Genomic DNA, 24,522 nt, shown 5'->3' with positions numbered 1-24,522 from the left:
AGTCTGTGGCGCGCCATACGGGTCTATTTGGGGATAGCTGTATGTATACACATCTGTATTATGTGATGTTATTATATTGTTGTACCAACATAGGATTATAAAGCAAATAGTTAGATTCAAGTATTTTTAGGCTTTTCCCATAAAACAGGCTGATGGACATACCAGGTTTTCCTGCGGGGATATTACATTTATATAACAACGTCCACTTCAAAGGAAACATTTGAAAGAATCTTCTACTCACGTCAGAGATACAGGGGCCTATTCATCATCGGAGACCGTATGGCCTCCGATGATGAAGTATCCAACTCGCAGCGTGGGAAACGTGACACCAGAGCTATTCATCGTGGCTCTGGAGTGGAGACAGCTGTCCCCTCGGTTAGTATCGCATCAACTTCTGTAGCTGCGTTACTTACCTCCTCCCCATCGTTCCGGCTACGCATGCGGCAGGGGCGTTTCCTCCTTGGCCGGCAGCGCACTGAACTGTGCGCGGCCAGAACTGAAGTTATAGACTCTGGGCACTAGATTGCGCCCACAGTCTATAGAGTATGTGCCAGTCACCGGGAAAATGGCAGTGGCGGACATTTTCCAGTAGTTTTTACAGCGCCGGACCCCCGTGCCGATGTGGGACTCCGGAGAGGTAAGTAATACTATGGGTGCAGGGTGTGCGGTGCAGGGCCCCCCATGTACCCCACACACCCTGCACCCACTGTAGATACGCTACTGGCATGCGGTCACGCATGCGCACTGCCGCCGGGAAGGTAGTGAGGAGGCGGCGGAGGGATCAGTGCAAAAGTTCCTTCTGGAACAGTCGTCCCACCTGCATCCACCCGCCTTGAACAAGCACAAAGTCAGGTCACATGCCCGCGACACTCCCACCAGAGTACCGCACACGGTACCTACCCCCGTGTTGCCCAGATACGCCCTTTTAACGGAAGGCTATGGGCCAAATGTCATAGGGTGAAAGTTTTAGTTCAAATACTACTCGCACCTTCTCACATTTTTTTTGTGTACGCAAGTTTTTTATTACAAATGTTTTTTTTTTATATATACAAACAGAAACAGGGCCGTATCTATAATGGGTGCAGGGAGTGCGGTGCATATGGGTCACCCGGTTCCAGGGGGGCCTCGCACCGCACACCCTGCACCCATACTTTGTAATACCTACCTCAACGAGGTCCCGCGTCGGTCTCCCAGCTCTGTTCAAATGCCGGAAAATGGCCGCCGTGGCCATTCTTCCAGCATTTTGCGCATGCGCTGTGAGGAAATTACCGGGAAAATAGCAGCTGCGGCATTTCTCCGGCAATCTGCGCATGCACAATGGAATCCAGACACACTGTAGTGCCCAGAGTCTAGTGATTCTGCGGTGGCCGGCCAGCCGCGTCAGTCGGCTGCTGGACTCTGTGGTGAGAGGAGGGGGCCTGTGATGGGGGATTGCACACGGACCCCTCCTCTCTAAAAACGCCCCTGCACAGAAACATGCAGATATCTCATTCATATGTGCATGCTTCTGTGTTACTCTGACCTGCTCAGGACAAACTCGCTATCCTGAAGCTGGTCTATTGTATGTGCCAGGTCTCAGGCAGTAATATGTGCCAGGTCTCAGGCAGTAATATGTGACAGGTCTCAGGCAGTAATGTGTGCCAGGTCTTAGGCAGTAACATGTGCCAGGTCTCAGACAGTAATATGTGCCAGGTCTCAGGCAGTAATATGTGACAGGTCTCAGGCAGTAATGTGTGCCAGGTCTCAGGCAGTAATATGTGCCAGGTCTCAGGCAGTAATATGTGCCAGGTCTCAGACAGTAATATGTGACAGGTCTCAGGCAGTAATATGTGCCAGGTCTCAGGCAGTAATATGTGACATGTCTCAGGCAGTAATATGTGCCAGGTCTCAGGCAGTAATATGTGACAGGTCTCAGGCAGTAATGTGTGCCAGGTCTCAGGCAGTAATATGTGACAGGTCTCAGGCAGTAATATGTGACAGGTCTCAGGCAGTAATATGTGACAGGTCTCAGGCAGTAATGTGTGCCAGGTCTCAGGCAGTAATATGTGACAGGTCTCAGGCAGTAATATGTGCCAGGTCTCAGGCAGTAATATGTGCCAGGTCTGAGGCAGTAACATGTGCCAGGTCTCAGGCAGTAATATGTGCCAGGTCTCAGGCAGTAATATGTGCGAGTTCTCAGGCAGTAACATGTGACAGGTCTCAGGCAGTAATATGTGCCAGGTCTCAGGCAGTAATGTGTGCCAGGTCTCAGGCAGTAATATGTGCCAGGTCTCAGGCAGTAATGTGTGCCAGGTCTCAGGCAGTAATATGTGCCAGGTCTCAGGCAGTAATGTGTGCCAGGTCTCAGGCAGTATTACATTGCCCGAGTTCTATCTTGATAATGGGACAACATCTGGATGCGAGATGCTTTATTGTGAGTTATACAGTAATAAAGCCGGAAAAATGCGAGTGTTACTATAGTTGCACCCTATTACATTTTCGAGTGAGTAAAAAATGCGCTAAACTAGCATTTTTTTTACTAATTCTCCCCTATTTGACCCCATGTGTTTAAGATCTGACTTGTGCGCAGTTCCTTGCCATTGCGGACGCTCAGTGCATTATATGTGTGGACAGCGTTTGCAACGCATGTGCCGTCTGTGTAAAATCACAAGATGCGTCGGCTTTTGCACTAACGTAATCAGGTGGTCACACATTCCGTCCATCTCAGCGTGACCAGCACTGGATTCTATTTGCCTCTTTTCCAAAACGTCTATCACAAAACCTAATGAAACACGCTCGGAAATGTATTTATTTAGTTATCAAATTAGCCGTAGCGTCCCATAGGTTACGCCAGACCCAGACAGTGGAATCATTCAGCATTCTGCCTTATTTTACGGTTCCTAGTGATTAATTGTGGTGCTTAGGTTAGTATGAAACCGGGCTGCTGAGCTGTCTGACTGTTCTGCCAGGTGATGGCTTTGTGCAGCCTGAAGCCATCAGTAAGATATTTCTAGCCCAGTGACTGATGGCGTTGCACATTTCCTAAGGTGACCTAATCAATATCGTGCTCTGAGGAAAGAGATCTGACAGCTGGCTCGGCGGATCGGAAGCATTTATTGGTTAATTGCTGCTTATATAGCGATAAACTTTCCATAGCGCACATCTCATTTCTGCAGACTCCAGGTGGAAGTAGTAGTATTGATCCTCCTGAGCGCTGGATCGTGACGCTGCTCCTTGTGTACAAGGTGTTTCTCACTGATTGGGAGCATCACAAATACAAATTATGACCCTCATTCAGAGCCGTACGCTCTGAGCAGAGTGCACGCTCTGATTGAGGGCCGCCCTCCATGAAAATGGAGCGTCCTCCTGGACGCTCGTATAGCTGTGGGTCACCACCCACAGGCTATACGAGCGTGCAGTTTGATGGCCGCGATGGTCTTGACCATCGCGACCATCGAAACTGCGTACAAAAGCCTGTGGTTGAGTTTTTCAACCACAAGGCTCGGAGTGATTTTGGCTCTATCAGAGCCAAAATCACTCCCACTGACATCACTAGTGATGTCAGTGGGCCGGCTTCTGATGGGAGGCGTTCCCGTGGGAACGCCCCCGTCAGGGAGGCATGCTCACCAAAGGGGGCGTGCTGTCAGTCAACATCGACAGCACGCCCCCTTTGAAGAGACACTACGAGCGAAGGAAAATCCTTCGCTCGTCGCGTCTGGCGCATGCGCACGACGGAGCTCCCTCCATCGTGCGCATGCTCAGTGCAGAACATCGACCCACTTGCGAGCGGACAGCCGCTCGCGAGTGGGTCTGAATCAGGCCCAATATTCTCAGAATTGTCCTCACAGTGATTAGAAACAGTTTTGTTTGCACTGAAAGCTGTGTAAGGGTGGGATGTACTAAGCGTCACATCTGCGATACGGTACATCTCGCCTGTCATCGGGTACATACTGTGGTTGATTACCACGGTATGTACTTAGAAATGCGATTTATATCGCAAAGGACAGCTCTTTGCAATGCCCTAGGATAGAGGGACTTCCGGGTTTAACAACCAGAAGTGCGTCTGGCGCCCTTCTGAGCATGCGCAGGAGGACGCTCGCTGCGGGGGGGGGGGAATGAAGGGTTTCGATTGGATCCCTCCCAGGGGAGGTGTCTCGGTAAGAAGCCCATAGGCTTCTATTGGGTAACGCCAACCTGAAGATGGCATTACCCACAGGGACGAAGCACCCACAGGAAGGCATCGTATTCCGGTGCTTAGTACATCTGACAATGCGGTAAACCGCCCAAAAACTGCTTTTTCGGTGGGTTTACTGCATTTTTCACTTTAGTACACCCCGCTCGAATCATTGTTTCATAGCATCTGCCCTCAAGCTTCAAAATGTTTATTGACGTAAAAAAACTCATAAAGACATTTGTTTAAGTAAAAGTACCAATAAAACTATTGGTCTCTATGGGGCTGATCCTGTGATGGGAGTAGGACTGGCCTTCAACCATTGATGGTTAGCCACCTATGGTAGATGGTTAGCCACCTATGGTAGATGGTTAGCCACCTATGGTAGATGATTAGCCACCTATGGTAGATGATTAGCCACCTATGGTAGATGGTTATCCACCGATGGTAGATGGTTAGCCACCGATGGCAGTTGGTGAGCCACCTATGGTAGATGGTTAGCCACCTATGGTAGATTGTTAGCCACACCTATGATGGCTGGTTATCCACCGATGGTAGATGGTTAGCCACCGATGGTAGATGGTTAGCCACCGATGGTAGATGGGTTTGCCATTGGTGACAGAGATCCATTGGTTCTCCACCATCAATGGTACAGAGCTCCTCCATGGTTTTCATACCGCAATGAAGAGCTGTCCTTTACAGTTTTAATGGCAAAACGACAAGCCTACGGTGCTAATAAACACTGTTATGCATGTAGTACGTGGTGGGATGTCTCACATGCAATATGCAATGCTTAATACATCCTGTCCTATGACTTAATCTTGCAGTATAATGTTAGTAAAGCTAAACGCAGAGTTTTGTGTTTCTGCCACAGCCTGGCCTAATACAAACTTCCATCCATCCCAATTTTGGGGGGACAGCCCCGCTTTTTGGGCACTGTCCCACCATCCCACCCACGGTGTTTGTGTGTGGGGGGTGTTTGGGAGGCCCCCTGTCACTCGCTGCTCTGCTTAGGATAGTAAGCAGTGAATAGATGGCATGTGCATGTGTGCAGTTGAGAGAGGGACTGGGTGCATGGCCAGCAGCTCCTGGAGCCTTGAGCATTCCCCCAGTGTGGCGAAAATTGGGGGCGTAGCTCGCAGGCTTGGCATTTTCCAAGAGGCTACACACCTTCTTGTTTTGCTACACCCACTTCAGTGAGGTCATGCCCCCCTTTCCAGGCAGCTATGCTTAATACAATTCCTGTAACAGATTAGCAAGGCATAAACCACTAAACGCCAAATCATCTGATGCCAGCAGACCACTCCTATGTGCAAGTGAACAAGACAATAACCTTAACTTATAGAATAATTAAATAGAGGCATATGTATGGGGAGAAAAGGATCAGCTTTATTTGTAATTACTTACATGGTAAGAGGGAGAAGAAGACAGGTAAAGAAAGAACGGCCCCACTATGCAATATCGCCATCTTCTCATCAACTCAATCTAGGCCTAGATGGGGGGGGGGGGGGGGGTCAACCGCCAGCCGTTCACCACAACTCAAGGTATCCAATTCCCATCCCAATGACACAAAGGCCCATCATCACCAGTGGTGCCGTTGACCCCAGTAGGGTAGAATCAGTGCAACTCGTGTGTTGACAATGACAGCACCTTAAGATCTACAAGCCAGACAGCCACTGCTACTGTTCTTACCCGCCACGAATAAAGCCAACACCAAAATGAACAAAAACTAGGGGCGGGTTGGTGGGAAAATCCTCGGCAGACATAGACTCTCCCACTAGGACACCCTGCCCTATAACTCCAACATGGCACCTTAAACAGACCCCTTCCACAGCCATAGGCTAACAAACATCAGGACACACCAAGCACACCTGTAACAGGCTTAGCCTTTACACCACCGGAGCAGTCAGACCCAGACTAGGGGTTTAATTTCCAACATGCATTTAAAATGCACTCTACTCCCAAAACATCATAGCTTTGTTATTGGATGCTTATAGTGCACACTTACAGTAATTGCTAAAGGTGTTGGGGTGTTGGCTGCAAAGCTCATTATAATTAATTGTAATACACCAGCTTTATTTTAATGCCATCCCAAAACGGCGTTCGCCATTGGAAGACACGATGAACTGGAGGTCCATGATCTATTGCAGGAGGCCACCCTGAAGGCTACCGTTGATGATAGTCACCACCAGGAGGAGGCTTTGATAAATAGGCAGAAGCTCTATATCCTGTGAAAACAAGAGCTTAGGTCTTAGGTGCCTTTAATAACTAGACCCGTAATTCTAAAAATGGTGCCCTCCTCCTGCCCGCCAATCACTTACCCAGCCTTATGGTCTCTCCTAAATCCCCAGCTTTATAGTACAATTAGGAGGTTGATGAGCGTGTGACTCTCATGGTCATATTGTGCTGTCATGGCTTCGGCAGTGTACATGCACCTGTGGCATTGGCTATAAATGCAGATATACATATGGAGGAGGTAGTAGGGGACCAGGTAGACACCAAGGGGTAAATTTACTAAGAATCGGGATTGACCCGATCTGCAAAGTGATTCATAAATAGTATAAGTCGCCGGAAATCGGGTGTTTTAACCTCTTTTTTTTTTTCAAAATTTACCAACAGGCGATTTGAGGCTAAACAAGTTTTCCGATGGTGATGTAGGTCGAGATTCTCGGATGATTTGTAAGCAAGCTCCAGTGAGTTATGTCAGCCGAGATTGCAGTGGTTTCTCTCTGCACAACTCTCCCTAGCAAGCAGCCTGCACATGTCAGTGAGATATGTGTAAGCTGCTTGTGTTGTACTTGTAAAAAACCGGTTAGGGCCGTATGGAGCGAAAAGCCGTTTTCGGCTAAACTATTTCTCCGATGTGTGAGTATGGATGTAATAAATCTTTATTTTCATGGTGTGTGTGTCTTTTTTTACACATTTAATTACAGGTGAACTACACGTACCAGCGGGCTCTTAATGCCCCGCTTGCTGGTACTTGTGGTTCTCCAAGTACCAGCATGCTGGGGAGGCTTGCTGGGACCTGCAGTTCTACTGTAAAGACAATGTTGTTAATTCTGTTTTTATACACTACTTACACACTATCAACCCGCCACCAACCGCCCAGGGGTGGCGGGGATAGCCCGGGCTATAAGCCTAGGCCAGGGGTGTCCTTTATTGGAGGGGTCCCCAACTCCTCAGGGATCCCTGGCCTGGGTTGACTAGCAGTCAGGGCTGATGCTGCGTCTGGGGGGCCCGGTGAAAGGGCACCCCTGGCTGTGACATCAGTCCCCCGCTAGAAAGGGTCCAGAGCTGATTTTAAATAAACGGGGAACCTCACGCCATTTTTTTCCCGATATATTTAAAACCAGCTTTGTCCCTGCTGCCTGGTGCTGGTTCTTACATTACAGTGGAACCCTACACATTTTTTCCCCTGTAATTTTAAGAACCAGGACTGGTTGGCAAGTCCGGGGCTGGTTAGTCTTTTGGGGGGGACCTCACATCATTTTTTTTTTTTAATTAACCCTATTTTAAACATTTACAGAAATAAACATACACAAATCACAATGATTTGTGTATGTTTCTGACCATCTCGCAGCTCAGGGGGTTGAGAGATTGAAAAGTGATTTTGACAAAGAGTTTGCTCCTATCTCACCCGAGCTTGTCATCCCGATTCTTGGTAAATTTGAGAGATGTTTGTTTTAGGTGAAAAGTACTTCCGATTTGGCCCGATGGTGATTTGATTCGAGATTGCTATCTCACCCGAGTTTTACGAGTGAGATGAAAGAAATCTCTCTCTAACTCATCTGACTTTGCCTTTTGTAAACTTGCAAGCAGGAAAAAGATTAATAAATCACCCGAGATGGTCATCTCGACCTATCTCGAATCTTAGTAAATTTACCCCCTAGTCTTGTAATACTGCCAAGGTTACACATTTTTTTTTACAGCAGATGCAAGGAGACACATCGAGTTGGTTCTGTGTATAACGTTATAAATTCTTCTCTTATATTGTTTATGTTTATAGCTTTTTCTGATATTATATTTAGTATAGATCAGACTACGTTCAGTAAGGTGACACGTGCCTGGCTGATTACCTTGTAGCCACAGAAGTTTAATGAAATGCAAAATAAGGTGAAGCTAGCTTAGTTCCTCTTCTGTAAGTCGCTCTGCACAGAGCAATTATCTACAAACTAATGTCCGTGGTGTTAGGATTCCAGATCCCCCGGGGAGGCGCATCCAGTAAGAGCTGTGTGAGTCAGGCATTATAGCTACAGTTTTCTCATCCTCTATTTAATTGTACTCTTTAAATTGCCATCCAGTCCCCTGAGCGAATTTCCAATCCAGCACTGTACTGAAGGTTTTACAGGTTCAAAGAGAATTCAAAGGAAGAAACCCATTAGGGACAATGTCTATCTATCTATCTATCTATCTATCTATCTATCTATCTATCTATCTATCTATCTATCTATCTCATATCTATATATCTAGCTCATATCTATCTATCTATCTATCTATCTATCTATCTATCTATCTATCTATCTAATATCTATATATGTATCTCATATCTATCTATCTCATATATATCTATTTCATATCTATCTCTTATCTCTCTCTCTCTGTCTCTCTCTTTCTCTATCTCCTATATATCTATCTCATATCTATCTATCTATCTATCTATCTATCTATTTCATGTCTATCTATCTATCTATCTATCTATCTGTCTCATATGTATGTATCTATCTCATATCTATCTATCTATCTATCTATCTATCTATCTATCTATCTATCGATCTATCTATCTATCTATCTATCTATTTCATGTCTGTCTATCTATCTCATATGTATCTATCTATCATTCTATCAATCTATCTCATATGTATCTATCTATCTATCTATCTATCCATCTATCTCATAACTATCTATCTATCTCACATTTATCTGTCTGTCTATCTATATCTATCTATCTATCTATCTATCTATCTATCTCATAACTACCTATCTTTCTCATATTTATCTATCTATCTGTCTATCTATATCTATCTATCTATCTCATATCTATCTATCTGTCTATCTATATATATCTCATATCTATCTATCTATCTATTTCATGTCTATCTATATATCTATCTATCAATCTATATCATATATGTCTGTCTATCTATCTATCTATCTATCTATCTATCTATCTGTCTATCTTTCTCATATCTATCTATCTATCTCATATATATCTATCTATCTGTCTATATATCTCATCTATGTATCCATTTATCTATCTATCTATCTTTCTATCTAATATCTAACTATATGTTATATGTATCTATCTCATATCTATCTATCTATCTATCTATCTATCTATCTATCTATCTATCTATCTATCTCATATCTATCTGTCTATCTATCTATCTCATATCTATCTATCTATCTATATATCTATCTATCCATATCTATCTATCTATCTCATATCTATCTATCTTATATGTATCTATCTCATATCTATCTCATATCTATCTATCTGTCTATCTATCTATCTCATATCTATCTATCTATCTATCTATCTATCTATCTATCTATCTATATATATATATATATATATCTATCTATCCATATCTATCTATCTATCTATCTATCTATCTATCTATCTATCTATCTATCTCATATCTATCTATCTTATATGTATCTATCTAATATCTGTCTATCTATCTATCTATCTATCTATCTATTTCATATCTATCTATCTTATATGTATCTATCTCATATATATCTGCCTATCTATCTATCTATCTATCTATCTATCTATCTCATATCTATCTATCTCATATCTATCTATCTATCTATCTATCTATCTATCTATCTATCTATCTATCTATCTATCTCATATCTATTTTTCTTATATATATATATATATATATATATATATATATATATATATATCTCATATCTATCTATCTATCTATCTATCTATCTATCTCATATCTATCTATCTATCTATCTATCTCATATCTATCTATCTATCTAATTATCTCATATCTATCTATCTTATATGTATCTATCTCATATCTATCTATCTATCTAAAGCTGAAGAGTTCTAAAAATGATGTAATCACACTGGAATGTAATGACAGTTGTTCTGAGCTCTGTCCCCGCCCAGCCCACCAGTGTCAGTGATGTCACTTCCAGTGAGCTTTGGCACAACACACATCTACAGTCTCCAAACACCTCTGTTATTTCCCATACTTTCTCATTACATAGCATCTCATGATGATCAAGGATTGGGAATTAACAACAAAAGTGAACAGCCATGGTGTATTAATCAAATCCACCATGTATGCCTTCTTATGATCTTGATATTGCAACCTTCAAGCCTCCTAAAAAAAGAAAGAGCACCAGAGGAGGCCATTCGTGTGTAGCATTTAACATTATTTTTTAAGAAGCGGTATAAATAATCATACATAAACAGCAATTAAAGCTTATAAACGTTACTGGAGAAAGGAGATTCTGCAATCCCGGCATTCTAACATCCTCGCGGCAGGCTGACTGATACAAACAATGTCTATCATTACTTCCAGCCAGTCCAGCTGTTCATCTGTAACTTCATCTATTTTTTGCAAATTCACAAAGTGGGGTTTGATTTATTATTGTTTAGGACTACATAAAAACAGTGTCAGGTACTGGAGGCAATATCCCTGACAAAGCCTAAGGATGAAACGCGTAGGTTAGCCTCCCTCGTCATTTTTATTCTTCTATCTGTCCAGTTATTATTTTTTGGCAGTAGAACCTCCACGCTTTGGTATTTCCCAGTTCACACCAGTAAAACACAGCCGGCCTTTCGAACTACAAATAGATTAAGTTATAGCCAGGACACCAGGATCGACCATCAAACTGCATTTTGTACTGTTTTTATCATGTGAATACTGAACTGAAACTTTCAACTTCAAACACAGTAATGCTTGCTCTAATTAATAGTTTTTGTTTAAAGTCACTATAATATGTAGCCATTAAAGCTTAAACTTGTTTGAACGCATATATTGTACAGTTTAATGTCTTTTTAACTGAAGCACAGCGCGCTGCTCTATCAGGTAATGGACTTCAGTATTTTTGACATTGAACTTAGATTTTTCAATCAAATATTGACTATGGTTCAGATATTTTGGGAATCTATAATAGTCTAGAGTGCACCCCTTCCAGTGACATACTGTATAAAATATGTTACAATCCCAGAGTACTTTGTTTCGTTCATCCGTAGTAATTACCGTCATTTTCTTGATACAGATGACTTGTGTTTAAAAGAGGCCAATTATTTAATGAGCAAATATGTGGCAGAAAAATATCTGTACCAGGAATAATAATCCTGTCTGCCGGTCCATTACATCCATGTGCAGTCCACAGGACGTGTTTTCACACATTGCCTGTTTGTTTACCTTCCATGAGAATGTAGACTATAGGATGAGCCCAGTTTGCATTTTAAAGAGATAAGTTTTTATTTTTTAAACATGTTTGTGTGGTTTTGTTTTTTTAATGTCTGACTCTCTATCAGACATCCCAGCTATTGAAAATAAACAGCTCTGATAAATGGGATTCTCTGTATTTCACAGTTTAGAATGAAGCAAAAACTTGTATTGAAAAATGAGAGATTCATTGTGAGTCCGATGTATAAATACACAGAGGAATAAGTCCTAATTGGTGCGTGCACTGGAGCAGTAATGTAATAGAAGCTTATATGAGGCACGCTGACAATTGCAGTAAAGATGGTGGTATGAGGTGAAACATACAGGATATACGAGTAATTATTAGAACGAGTACAGGAAGTTTGAAAAATATCTACTTTACAATCATAGATTGGTGACAGCAGAACAAGACATATAGCTCTGTATAATCTCTCGCGTTAATGGCTTATTCTCAGGAGACGACTGTCCTTTACCGTTGTTATTTTTTTTCTCCATAAACATGTACAATAGTTTTCTGAGGCGTCTACAAGTCTTTCTGTGAAATAATATTTTCTAATATGACAGTGCTACTGACCTGCGGCTCCTCCTGTGCTAAAATGCCTTCTCATTGTAGAATGTACCTCATTCTGGAGGATGCTTTGTTTCTGAGACATTTTAAAAGGGGTTGTCCAATTCTTGACAACCTCTTACTTTAATAGGTTGCCCCTCTGTGTATAAGTTCAGTAGAGGTCACTTACTTGAGGTCTCAATTCAGAATGAACTACCAACAATGTAAATCTGAAGGAAGGTGTCCCATCTGCAGATATTTTTGGTGAAGGTGATGTTTATTTTGGTGATGGTTATGGTAGTGGGGTTGTTGATAATGGCAGTGGTTTTGGTGGTTGTGGCAATGATGATGGTTAAGGTGGTGGAATTGGTGGAGATGGTTCTGGTGGTGATGGAATTGTTGATGGCGGCAATGATGGTGTCGTTGATGGTGGAGGTGGCCATGAGGATGGTGTTGGTGGAGGTGATGATGGTGGTGTTTGTGGAGGCAATGATGGTGGAGGTGGCTATGAGGATGGTGTTGGTGGAGGCGATAATGGTGGTGTTAATGGTGGCAATGATGGTGATGTTGATGGTGGAGGTGGCCATGAGGATGGTGTTGTGGAGGCGATGATGGTGGTTTTGATGGCAGCAATAATGGTGGTGTTGATGGTGGAGGTGGCCATAAGGATGGTGTTGGTGGATGCGATGATGGTTGTGTTGATGGTGGTGTTTTAAATGATGGTGTGTTGGTGGTGGTGTTGACAGTGATGATAGTGGTGCTGGTGTTGTTTATAGTTATGGTGATGTTATCAAAATTATTAATTCAGGAGATTGTTTGTAATCAGTTTTTTATATATAGTTATTTTTATGCAAATTATATGCAATAATTATGATATATATATATATATATATATATATATTAGGGATGAGCGGGTTCGGTTCCCTGAGAACCGAACCCACCCGAACTTCGGGGATCCGGGGCGATCCGAGCCCAAGCTCGGATCTCCCTGTCTGCCCCGGATCCCTCTCCCGAGGCAAAACCTCGAGATCTGCTGTCGGATCTCGAGGTTTTGCCTCGAGCGGCCATTTAAAAAAAAATGCCTTTGCCTTTAATGGGCAAAGTGCTGATTGGCTGACAGAGCCGTCTGTCACGGCTCTCAGCCAATCAGCATTATGGTGCTCATTTGCATGTAGCACGGACTCGTGAGATCCGTGCTACATGCATCTGTGTGATTGACAGTGACACAGAGCACAGATGGGTCAGTGAGACCCGTCTGTGCTGCTGTGTATTTCAATGACACAGATGCACGCACGGACCAGGAGATCCGTGCTACTTGCATCTGTGTCATTGACACAGAGCACTAACGGGTCCGTGAGACCCGTCTGTGCTGCTGTGGTAAATAAAAAAAAAAAAACCTGTGTAAAAAGAGAAAAAAATGGCGTCCTCCCCCCCAAAAAAAGAGCAACCAGCCCCGGGCATTAGTGACCCAGTGCTGGGTGTGCTTAAATACAGGGGACAAACGACATAGGGGTCCCCTGTACTTAAACACAACCAGCACCGGGCTAGTCAGAACCAGAGCTGGTTGCCAAAATACGGGGGACAAACGACGTAGGGGTCCCCCGTATTCTGCGCAACCAGCTCTGGGCTCTGATCCGGTCCTGGTTCTGGAAATACAGGGGAAAAAAATGAGTAGGGTTCCCCTGTATGTTCCAGAACCAGCACTGGACTTTTTCTAGCGGGGGGCTGATGCCACAGCCAGGGGAGCCCTTTCACCGGGCCCCCCAGCCGCAGCATCAGCCCTGACCGCTAGTCAGCCCAGGCCGGGGATCCCTGGAGAGCTGGGGACCCCCCCAATAAAGGGGTCACCCTCTCCAGGGCACCCCAGGCCCAGGCTGATAGCCCGGGGCTATCCCCGCCACCCCTGGTGGCGGTGGGTGGCGGGTTGATTGTGTGGTGTGGTGTAAATAAAGAATATCAAACATTGTCTTTACAAGTAGAACTGCAAGTCCCAGCAAGCCTGCCCCGCATGCTGGTACTTGGAGAACCACAAGTACCAGCATGCAGGGCATTAAGGGCCCACTAGTACCTGTAGTTCACCTGTAAAAAAATGTTTAAAAAAAACACAGGACACACACACCGTGACAGTATAAGTTTATTAAACATACATACACACACACACACACACACACATGTACACATACTCACCTATGTAACCCTGTAGCATCGGTCCACTTGTCCGGTAAAGTATCCATAGGGGACCTGTGAAAAAAAACATACTCACCATCTCCTATGCGAGGTTCTGTCCTCTTCGTTCCAAAGTAGGCATCCCCGGACTTGGCAAAAAAAAAAAAACGAAAACGCGATCCACGAACTTAGTACCGTTCTATAGAACGGTACTTCCCGAATGAGAGCTTAGCGGCGGGGTATCACCATGGAAACCCCGCTGCTAAGCGTTCATTGGCTGAGAGAGGCCATCTCCCGTCTCTCTCAGCCAATGAACGGCTCCCTCCATTGTAGTCAATGCTGGGAGCCACAAGGTTATTAAAGTTTACCCTGCGGTTCCCACCATTGACTACAATGGAGGGAGCCGTTCATTGGCTGAGAGACGGGAGATGGCCTCTCTCAGCCAATGAACGCTTAGCAGCGGGGTTTCCATGGTGATACCCCGCCGCTAAGCTCTCATTCGGGAAGTACCGTTCTATAGAACGGTACTAAGTTCGTGGATCGCGTTTTCGTTTTTTTTTTTTTGCCAAGTCCGGGGATGCCTACTTTGGAACGAAGAGGACAGAACCTCGCATAGGAGATGGTGAGTATGTTTTTTTTCACAGGTCCCCTAGGGATACTTTACCGGACAAGTGGACCGATGCTACAGGTTACATAGGTGAGTATGTGTACATGTGTGTGTGTGTATGTATGTTTAATAAACTTATACTGTCACGGTGTGTGTGTCCTGTGTTTTTTTAAACATTTTTTTTACAGGTGAACTACAGGTACTAGTGGGCCCTTAATGCCCTGCATGCTGGTACTTGTGGTTCTCCAAGTACCAGCATGCGGGGCAGGCTAGCTGGGACTTGCAGTTCTACTTGTAAAGACAATGTTTGATATTCTTTATTTACACCACACCACACAATCAACCCGCCACCCACCGCCACCAGGGGTGGCGGGGATAGCCCCGGGCTATCAGCCTGGGCCTGGGGTGCCCTGGAGAGGGTGACCCCTTTATTGGGGGGGTCCCCAGCTCTCCAGGGATCCCCGGCCTGGGCTGACTAGCGGTCAGGGTTGATGCTGCGGCTGGGGGGCCCGGTGAAAGGGCTCCCCTGGCTGTGGCATCAGCCCCCCGCTAGAAAAAGTCCAGTGCTGGTTCTGGAACATACAGGGGAACCCTACTCATTTTTTGTCCCCTATATTTCCAGAACCAGGACCGGATCAGAGCCCAGAGCTGGTTGCGCAGAATACAGGGGACCCCTACGTCGTTTGTCCCCCGTATTTTGGCAACCAGCGCTGGTTCTGACTAGCCCGGTGCTGGTTGTGCTTAAGTACAGGGGACCCCTACGTCGTTTGTCCCCTGTATTTAAGCACACCCAGCACTGGGTTACTAATGCCCGGGGCTGGTTGCTTTTTTTTGGGGGGGTGCACGCCATTTTTTTCTTTTTTTACACAGGTTTTTTTTTTTTTTTTTACCACAGCAGCACAGACGGGTCTCACGGACCTGTCATTGCTCTGTGCCAATCACACAGATGCATGTAGCACGGATCTCCCGGGTTCGTGCTACATGCAAATGGGCACCATAACGCTGATTGGCTTCCTGTCTGCCACTGCAGTGCCACTCCTAGATGGGCCACGTGTTTGTGCCGCCCCCTTGTGTCGCTTAGCATAGTCATCCAGCTTCCTCGGTACAACCTTTTGGCCTAAAAACAATATTGTGAGGTGTGAGGTGTTCAGAATAGAGTGGAAATGAGTGGAAATTAATGTTATTGGGGTTATTAATAGCGTAGGAACAAAAAAAGGCCCATTTATGTGATTTTAGCGGTTTTTTTTTATTTTTTAAGAAAAAATCCAGATCCAAAACACAAAACCCAGAACCCAAAACACGGAAGGGTGGTTTTGGCAAAACCAATCCAGATCCAAAACACGAAGAAAGATCCAGATCCAAAACCAAAACACAAAACACGAAAAGTGTCCGGTGCACACCCCTAATATATATATTATATATGTGGCACAGAATCCCCGGCCGAGCAGAGCGCTGAGAGGCGGAGCTGCTTGGCCAGGGTTTGACGCCAGACCGGTCCATCTGGCCATCGGCCCTTCGAGCATAAAATAAATAGAGATTTTCCGTATGCCGTAACTAGCTCTGCAGTTTTGGTCATTTGACTTCCACTTTTTTTTTTTCCCACAGAGAAACTGTGACATTGCAGAAGGATATTTCCTCTTGTACAGTATCTGGTTATCATCACTAAACCTGGATGTGGATCGGCTAGATGCCCAAACGATGGCAAATATAGCTTAGGGCCATGACCTGTCCAGCTGACCCTCCTAGCACAAGACAATTATAACTCAAATGTCTGTCACTGCGCCAAGTGGACAAATATGTGAGAAGCAAAACCCTGGACCACACTTTTCAGAGCTGAACAAGTAACGATCCACTAGATTCCTCCTTATAAGGGAAATTATTTTGTGGTACATTGGCTATAAAAACCCTTCACACCCACAGAAACGACAGATGTTTCCTCTGTCTAAAACGTGTGCTAAACCACTTCCAATGCTTAGATATTGCTGAGGTATGCCTCCCTACTGTCCGGGTTCAGATAGGTATCGTCCCGGTTCTATAGAACTACCTTTGGAAGCACAATATGTCCTGCTCACTGCCACAAAGGAGATTTCAGGAAAAGGAAGGGGTTGTGATGGACTAGAGTCTTAAAAGACGATTCTACTGTCTCGCCGGTGGCTGGTAGTGCCGGGCACCCAACGGAGCAATTCAATTGTTGCTCTGAGAGGGTTCAACCCCTCCGGAGGATACGAGCAGAAATGTGCGATAAATCCTGGTTTTGGGCACCCAAACAGGGGTTTGGGTGCCCTAAAATGGACTTTAGACAGGTTTAGCCATTTACGCAGCTAAACCAAGTCTAATTGCCCACGAAGAGTGCAATAATTAATGTGCACCACAAACAATTAAATTGCAGCATTGTGTGCCCATTAAGTACAGCGACATGAAAAATAATTGATTCGCCCCCCCCCCCTTGGACGTTAGATAATGTGAAGATGTATCAAGCCTGGGAGAGAGATAAAGTTGTGAAGTTGCCCACAGCATCCAATCAGCTTCTAGCTGGCATTTCATACACTGTGCTAGATAGATGACAGAAGCTGATTGGTTGCCACTGTATGTTCAACTTCTACACTTTGTCTCTCTCCAAGGACCAAATGTAATAGGGTGAGAGTATAGAAAATGGAAGAATTAGCAATAAGCTCTGACATTGGTCGAGTTTTATCTTCAAAATGGGAAAACATCTGAAAAACAGGCGAGTTTGCTCTATTGCTCTATTCTCGGACTCTATTACATTAGTTGAGTTTAAAAAGTTTGAGAAAACTCTCACATTTTCTAAACCCTCACCCTATTACATTTGTCCCCCAGGCTTGGTACATCTCCAACCAAGACCCCGTTGGGACTGACTTGTCATTTTCTGCTAGTGTCCCGATTCGCGAAAGCAAAATGTCAGGAATTGTGGATGAGGCAAATTGCAACAATCTTCAGGGATTCACAACTCTCCAAAATGATACTGATGGGTATTTATTGAAGACTTGTACAATTCCAAGTTTGGGTAGTTTGTTTGGGGGTGTAAAACTGTAAATGGTCCCTGCCAATCTTCTCCCCGACTACGGGAGAGCAGATGTCTTGTTTGTTTTCTAAATGACTTTCTCCGCCAGGTAGAACATCTAAAATGTAGGACCACGCTCTTCACGTCCATGTTATTGTAGCTTATTTGGAAGAAAACTGAAAGAGATGAGATTACGTTTTCCAGACCATTCGGAAACTTTAATAGAGGTTCAGGACCTCATTCAGAGTCGGCCGTAAGCGGCCACTAGGTCATACGCATCCGATGTTTCCAAACCACGCATGCACACGGTTAGTTGTGCGCATGTGCGTACGAGGCTTTGCGATCCAAAATGCTGTCGATCGTACGGCTTACGAGCAGGAAGTGGCTTCCGGGAGTCGATTGACATGAAAGGCCGTTTGTGGGTGTTGACGGGGGTGGTGGCCTGAAAACGCAGGCGTGCCTCAGCGTTTTGAGGGCGTTTTAGGGGCGTACATAAATTACCTGCTACGACCGACATAGAAGGCCGGAAGTAGTAAAACGTCACTCTGCGAGCAGGTTAGAGGCCTGGCTGATCGTACAGGGGTAGGGTAGGAGCTCCCGCAAGCCCCAGAGTACAATCGATACTATCGAATGTGACTGATGTTAGGATTGATGTTTCTATTTTGAGCCACACAATGCAAGCAGCTAATAATCGATTGATGAAGCTAATAACACTGCTAATTGGCTTGTAATTGATTCAGCTGCGTTTGCATTAGCGAATAATAATAATAAATACGTTTTATGGGGATGGCTTATTCTTTGCGTTTTTTTATTTTATTTTTGTGGGCATCAACACAACACAAGCGGCCGCAACCATCAGAAGAAAATGAACATACAGCGACTGATAACGACTGACAACGATCGACTCGATCGCTAGCTGCTATCACTCGTTAGCTAGAGGAGGTGCATTGTTCACGTATGGGCGTCACTTTGGTTGCGACTGACCGGCCGTGCGATTGCTTCCTTTTTCAGTTTCTCGGTCGTTAGGTGTACGACCGAGCGGCCGCTTACGACCGACTCTGAATGAGGTCCTCAGTCTCTCTCTCTCTCTCTTTCTCTCTCTCTCTCTCTCTCTCTCTCTCTCTCTCTCTCTCATAATTGGATCGAGACCCCAGTGTTGACAATAAATACATTTTCCATCACCTTTATGGAAACGCCCTGTAAATTGCGCTCCCTGTCTAGCCGTATCTACAAACTCTTCACAATGTAAAAACGCAGCTCACTGCTCTGAGGCAGCAGAGTAATTTGTGATTCGTGGTCTGTGGAAGAGACGGAACAGAGGCCCTCATTCAGAGCCGTACGCTCTGAGCAGAGCGCACGCTCTGAATGAGGGCCGGGCTCCATTTTCATGGAGCGTCCTCCTGGACGTTCATATAGCTGTGGGTCACCACCCACAGGCTATACGAGCGTGCATTGTGATGGCCGCGATGGTCGTGACCATCGCGACCATCAAAATTGCGAGCCGGAGCCTGCGGTTGAGGTTTTCAACCGCAAGCTCCGGAGTGATTTTGGCTCTATCAGAGCCAAAATCACTCCCACTGACATCACTAGTGATGTCAGTGGGCCGGCTTCTGATGGGAGGCGTTCCCGTGGGAACGCCCCCGGCAGGGAGGCACGCCCCCGGCACGCCCACCAAAGGGGGCGTGCTGTCAATCAACATTGACAGCACGCCCCCTTTGATCGGACACAACGAGCGAAGGACTTTCCTTCGCTCGTCGCGTCTGGCGCATGCGCACGACGGAGCTCCCTCCATCGTGCGCATGCTCAGTCCATAACATCGACCCACTTGCGAGCGGACAGCCGCTCGCGAGTGGGTCTGAATCAGGCCCAGTGATCTTATCGTTGCATTGCATAACTCACATTCATGTAGATTTATTTCTTTTGTTCATCATTATGTTCCTTCCGCAGCACTATTTAGCCTTTCCCTGACTTTATAATTGGCTAGTTTTTTAGAAATTCAATTTTTATCTCTGCAAACTTTTCCAGGCTGACATATTATTAGGACTGTGTGAGACGTGACATACAGAGGGTGGATTCTGCCATAGAAATCATTATCTGCACACAAAGGTCAGGGTGGGAAAATACACACGATGCATTAGACAGAGCCTCAGGGATGTAACGAGCGCCTTTTGAATGCGTTTGGTGGCATTATCAGAAATATCTCAGTCACAAAACAGCTTCCTCCGCTCTGCAGAATGCTCAGACTGTGGTGGTCATTCAGACTCGGTCGCAAGCACCGATGTGCTCGCAACCGGGTCGATGGGTAGCCCTGTGCACGCACTGCAGCCGCACTGCGCGCGCGCAAGCCCCGGAGCGAGAGAGAAACTCTCTCGCTCCAGAGCTCGCTACCAAATGATGTTGATCGACAGCTCGCCCCTTTTTGTAGGTGTGCCGAGGGGGGGTGGTTTCCAAAACGGAGGCGTTCCTACCATTTTGTGGGCGGCCGCACTGACATCAGTGATGTCAGTGGGGAGCTTCCTGCTCCATCAGAGCAGGAAGCTCCCTGGGGCTTGCGAGTGCTCAGACCCAACCTTAGGGTCTGGTTGCAAGCCCTGATGGACGCGATGGTAATCACCATCGCGACCTTCACCTTCGTCGCTAGCTAAGCTCTGGGTGGTAACCCACAGCTTAACTAACGACAAGGAGGCCGCACTTCAAAAATGAAGCGCCCGCTCTCATTCAGAGAGAGCGATCGCTTCTTGCGACCACCTCTGAATGAGGTCCTGTGTCCGAATAGATTACGTCTAAGGTGCTTTTATTTATTCAGCATTAAGACCCCTGTAAAACATAGAGCCTCATTCAGAGGGGGACTCCCAAAATATGGAAGCCTGAGTACGCACTCACATGTATGCACCCGAAAAAAGGGGCGTGGTCTCATGAGAAGGACCATGGCCTTGCAGAACACCTCATTTCTGTGACTCTGGAGGCTTGCACACCAGCTAGGTGATTGTTGGTGATGCTGATTACTTCCCGGTGCTGCCCTGACAATTCCCCACATTACATTATTAAATTAGTTAACTGTGGCCCTGATTCAGAGCCGGACGCTCTGACAGTGTGCTCGCTCTGAATCAGGGCCGTCCTTCATTTTTAGAGCGGCCTCCTGGCCACTTGTATAGCTGCGGGTGACCACCCACAGCTATAGTGAGCGGCCAGGAAGATGGTCGCGATGGTCAAGACCATCGGGCTTGCGACGAGACCCTTGTGGTAGGGTCTCGTTGCCGCTAGCCCTGGATGGCTTTCGGCTCAAACAGAGCCGAAAGCACTCCCACTGACATCACTTGTGATGTCAGTGGGGCCGGCCCCAGACGGTAGGCGTTCCCATGGGAACGCCTCTGTCTGGGCAGCCACGCCCCCGCCCCGCCCACCAAAGGGGGCGTGCTGTCACTGAACATCGACAGCACGCCCCCTTTGGTACGAGACCCGGAGCGACGGTTTGCCCGTCGCTATCCGGGTCTCGCGCATGCGCACTGGACCACCATCGACTCGCTTGCGAGCGCTCAGCGCTCGCGAACGGGTCTGAATCAGACCCTGTGTTCCTTGCTGTGATTGCATCTACTTATCCAGGTCTATATGTAACATATTACTACAAAAAAAAAAAATTGCAATTATTTACTTGTATTTTCTGGTTTTCAGTATTTTCAGGATATCAAGTCTCCAGATGAGCGACCTCATACCCATGATATTCAGTCTAGTGTTGGCCATTTCATATCTGAATAAATGCATTATTTTCTGCTTATCTTGCAGCATGTACACGAATGTGGGATAACATAACGTGCTGGCCGTCTGCACAGGAAGGAGAAGTCGTCTTTATTACCTGTCCGGATTACTTCGGTCTATTCTCCAATACACAAGGTGAGATTGATACATACGTGTCATTGTTCTAGTTTGCGGTTGCACAAATGGAAGCCAGTGGATCACCCATAATGCGGTTACTAACCAGATCCTCCCCTGCAGGAGAAAGATGCGCCCGGTGAGCGCTGACATTACAGCGTATCTCTGTAATATGAGACTGGTCTGACGTTTTTCCCGCCTCTTCTACAGTCACTCAGTGTTCCCTGTGCAGAATTGCGCTGGTTTCATTTACATAATGGCCTCTACTGAGAGTGATTGTCTCTCAGCTTTACATTTCTACCGCTTCCCGGCAGGGACGGCTCTAGGGCTGTTCGATCAGTGTTGTCGAACAGGGGTGCCAGCCCATGGAAGCACAGTCCTCCCAACTGTCCCGATTCCAGCGGGATAGTCCCCTGGCCTTCCCAGCTGCCCCTGGTCCTGTCAGAACCCTATGCATTGCACATACATCTAGCCTCCTTGCGCGTTTAACAACCCTTCTAGTCGTGCCATGCCGTAGCGCGATTCGGTTGCACCAAGAGTCTTTTTGTGTGACTTTTTCCCTGCACGAAGCTCACGCGTTATGGTAACATGACTTGTCGTGCACAGAAGATGTATGTGGACACATCTGTATGCTGGTATACCACGGCCAACTCACCAATCTGTGGTGGCGCCCAGCTGCTAGTACTCCACTGTATCTGAGGTGCATAGAGACATCCAACTGCTAGAGGTCCTGCCAGAGATCAGTGCAGCTGAGCATCAGGAGCACTCGCTAGTCTGTGTGGGTCTGTGGGGGCTACTCCGCTAGTCTGTGACGGCAGCCAGCTCCTGTGTGGGTCTGTGGGGGCTACTCCGCTAGTCTGTGGGGGCTACTCCGCTTGTCTGTGGGGGCAGCCAGCTACTGTGTGGGTCTGTGGGGGCTACTCCGCTCGTCTGTGGGGGCAGCCAGCTACTGTGTGGGTGTGTGGGGGCTACTCCGCTAGTCTGTGGGGGCAGCCAGCTACTATGTGGGTCTGTGGGGGCTACTCCGCTAGTCTGTGACGGCAGCCAGCTCCTGTGTGGGTCTGTGGGGGCTACTCCGCTTGTCTGTGGGGGCAGCCAGCTACTGTGTGGGTCTGTGGGGGCTACTCCGCTTGTCTGTGGGGGCAGCCAGCTACTGTGTGGGTCTCTGGGGGCTTCTCTGCTAGTCTGTGGGGGCAGCCAGCTACTGTGTGGGTGTGTGGGGGCTACTTCGCTAGTCTGTGGGTGCAGCCAGCTACTCTGTGGGTCTGTGGAGGCTACTTCGCTAGTCTGTGGGGGCAGCCAGCTACTGTGTGGGTGTGTGGGGGCTACTTCGCTAGTCTGTGGGTCAGCCAGCTACTGTGTGGGTGTGTGGGGGCTACTTCGCTAGTCTGTGGGTGCAGCCAGCTACTGTGTGGGTGTGTGGGGGCTACTTCGCTAGTCTGTGGAGGCAGCCAGCTACTGTGTGGGTCTGTGGGGGCTACTCCGCTTGTCTGTGGGGGCAGCCAGCTCCTGTGTGGGTCTGTGGGGGCTACTCCGCTAGTCTGTGGGGGCAGCCAGCTACTGTGTGGGTCTGTGGGGGCTACTCCGCTAGTCTGTGGGGGCAGCCAGCTACTTTGTGGGTCTGTGGGGGCAGCCAGCTACTGTGTGGGTCTGTGGGGCCTACTTCGCTAGTCTGTGGGGGCAGCCAGCTACTATGTGGGTCTGTTGGGGTTACTCCGCTTGTCTGTGGGGGCAGCCAGCTACTATGTGGGTCTGTTGGGGCTACTCCGCTAGTCTGTGGGGGCAGCCAGCTACTATGTGGGTCTGTTGGGGCTACTCCGCTAGTCTGTGGGGGCAGCCAGCTACCTTGTGGGTCTGTTGGGGGCTACTTCGCTAGTCTGTGGGGGCAGCAGGCTACTGTGTGGGTCTGTGGGGGCTACTCCGCTAGTCTGTGACGGCAGCCAGCTCCTGTGTGGGTCTGTGGGGGCTACTCCGCTTGTCTGTGGGGGCAGCCAGCTACTGTGTGGGTCTGTGGGGGCTACTCCGCTTGTCTGTGGGGGCAGCCAGCTACTGTGTGGGTCTGTGGGGGCTTCTCCGCTAGTCTGTGGGGGCAGCCAGCTACTGTGTGGGTGTGTGGGGGCTACTTCGCTAGTCTGTGGGTGCAGCCAGCTACTCTGTGGGTCTGTGGAGGCTACTTCGCTAGTCTGTGGGGGCAGCCAGCTACTGTGTGGGTGTGTGGGGGCTACTTCGCTAGTCTGTGGGTCAGCCAGCTACTGTGTGGGTGTGTGGGGGCTACTTCGCTAGTCTGTGGAGGCAGCCAGCTACTGTGTGGGTCTGTGGGGGCTACTCCGCTTGTCTGTGGGGGCAGCCAGCTCCTGTGTGGGTCTGTGGGGGCTACTCCGCTAGTCTGTGGGGGCAGCCAGCTACTGTGTGGGTCTGTGGGGGCTACTCCGCTAGTCTGTGGGGGCAGCCAGCTACTTTGTGGGTCTGTGGGGGCAGCCAGCTACTGTGTGGGTCTGTGGGGCCTACTTCGCTAGTCTGTGGGGGCAGCCAGCTACTATGTGGGTCTGTTGGGGTTACTCCGCTTATCTGTGGGGGCAGCCAGCTACTATGTGGGTCTGTTGGGGCTACTCCGCTAGTCTGTGGGGGCAGCCAGCTACTATGTGGGTCTGTTGGGGCTACTCCGCTAGTCTGTGGGGGCAGCCAGCTACCTTGTGGGTCTGTTGGGGGCTACTTCGCTAGTCTGTGGGGGCA

The 24,522-nt window shown here is 47.2% G+C and overlaps 1 protein-coding gene across 1 annotated transcript in view; it reads left to right on the top strand.

Annotated features, from left to right (window-relative positions):
- Positions 1 to 24,522, top strand: part of LOC148507797 (vasoactive intestinal polypeptide receptor-like) — a gene marked incomplete at its 3' end in the record, with an annotated part of 261,940 nt that overhangs the window by 158,160 nt on the left and 79,258 nt on the right. Inside the window, exon 3 of the mRNA XM_088445578.1 lies at positions 21,703 to 21,810. Coding sequence (XP_088301704.1) covers positions 21,703 to 21,810 — 108 coding nt within the window. The remainder of the gene's footprint in view (positions 1 to 21,702; positions 21,811 to 24,522) is intronic.

This window comes from Taudactylus pleione, unplaced genomic scaffold (assembly GCF_031769625.1).
Source record: "Taudactylus pleione unplaced genomic scaffold, aTauple2 ptg000383l, whole genome shotgun sequence".
In the NCBI taxonomy this organism is placed as follows: domain Eukaryota; kingdom Metazoa; phylum Chordata; class Amphibia; order Anura; family Myobatrachidae; genus Taudactylus; species Taudactylus pleione.
This window is presented reverse-complemented; position numbering and strand designations above follow the sequence as displayed.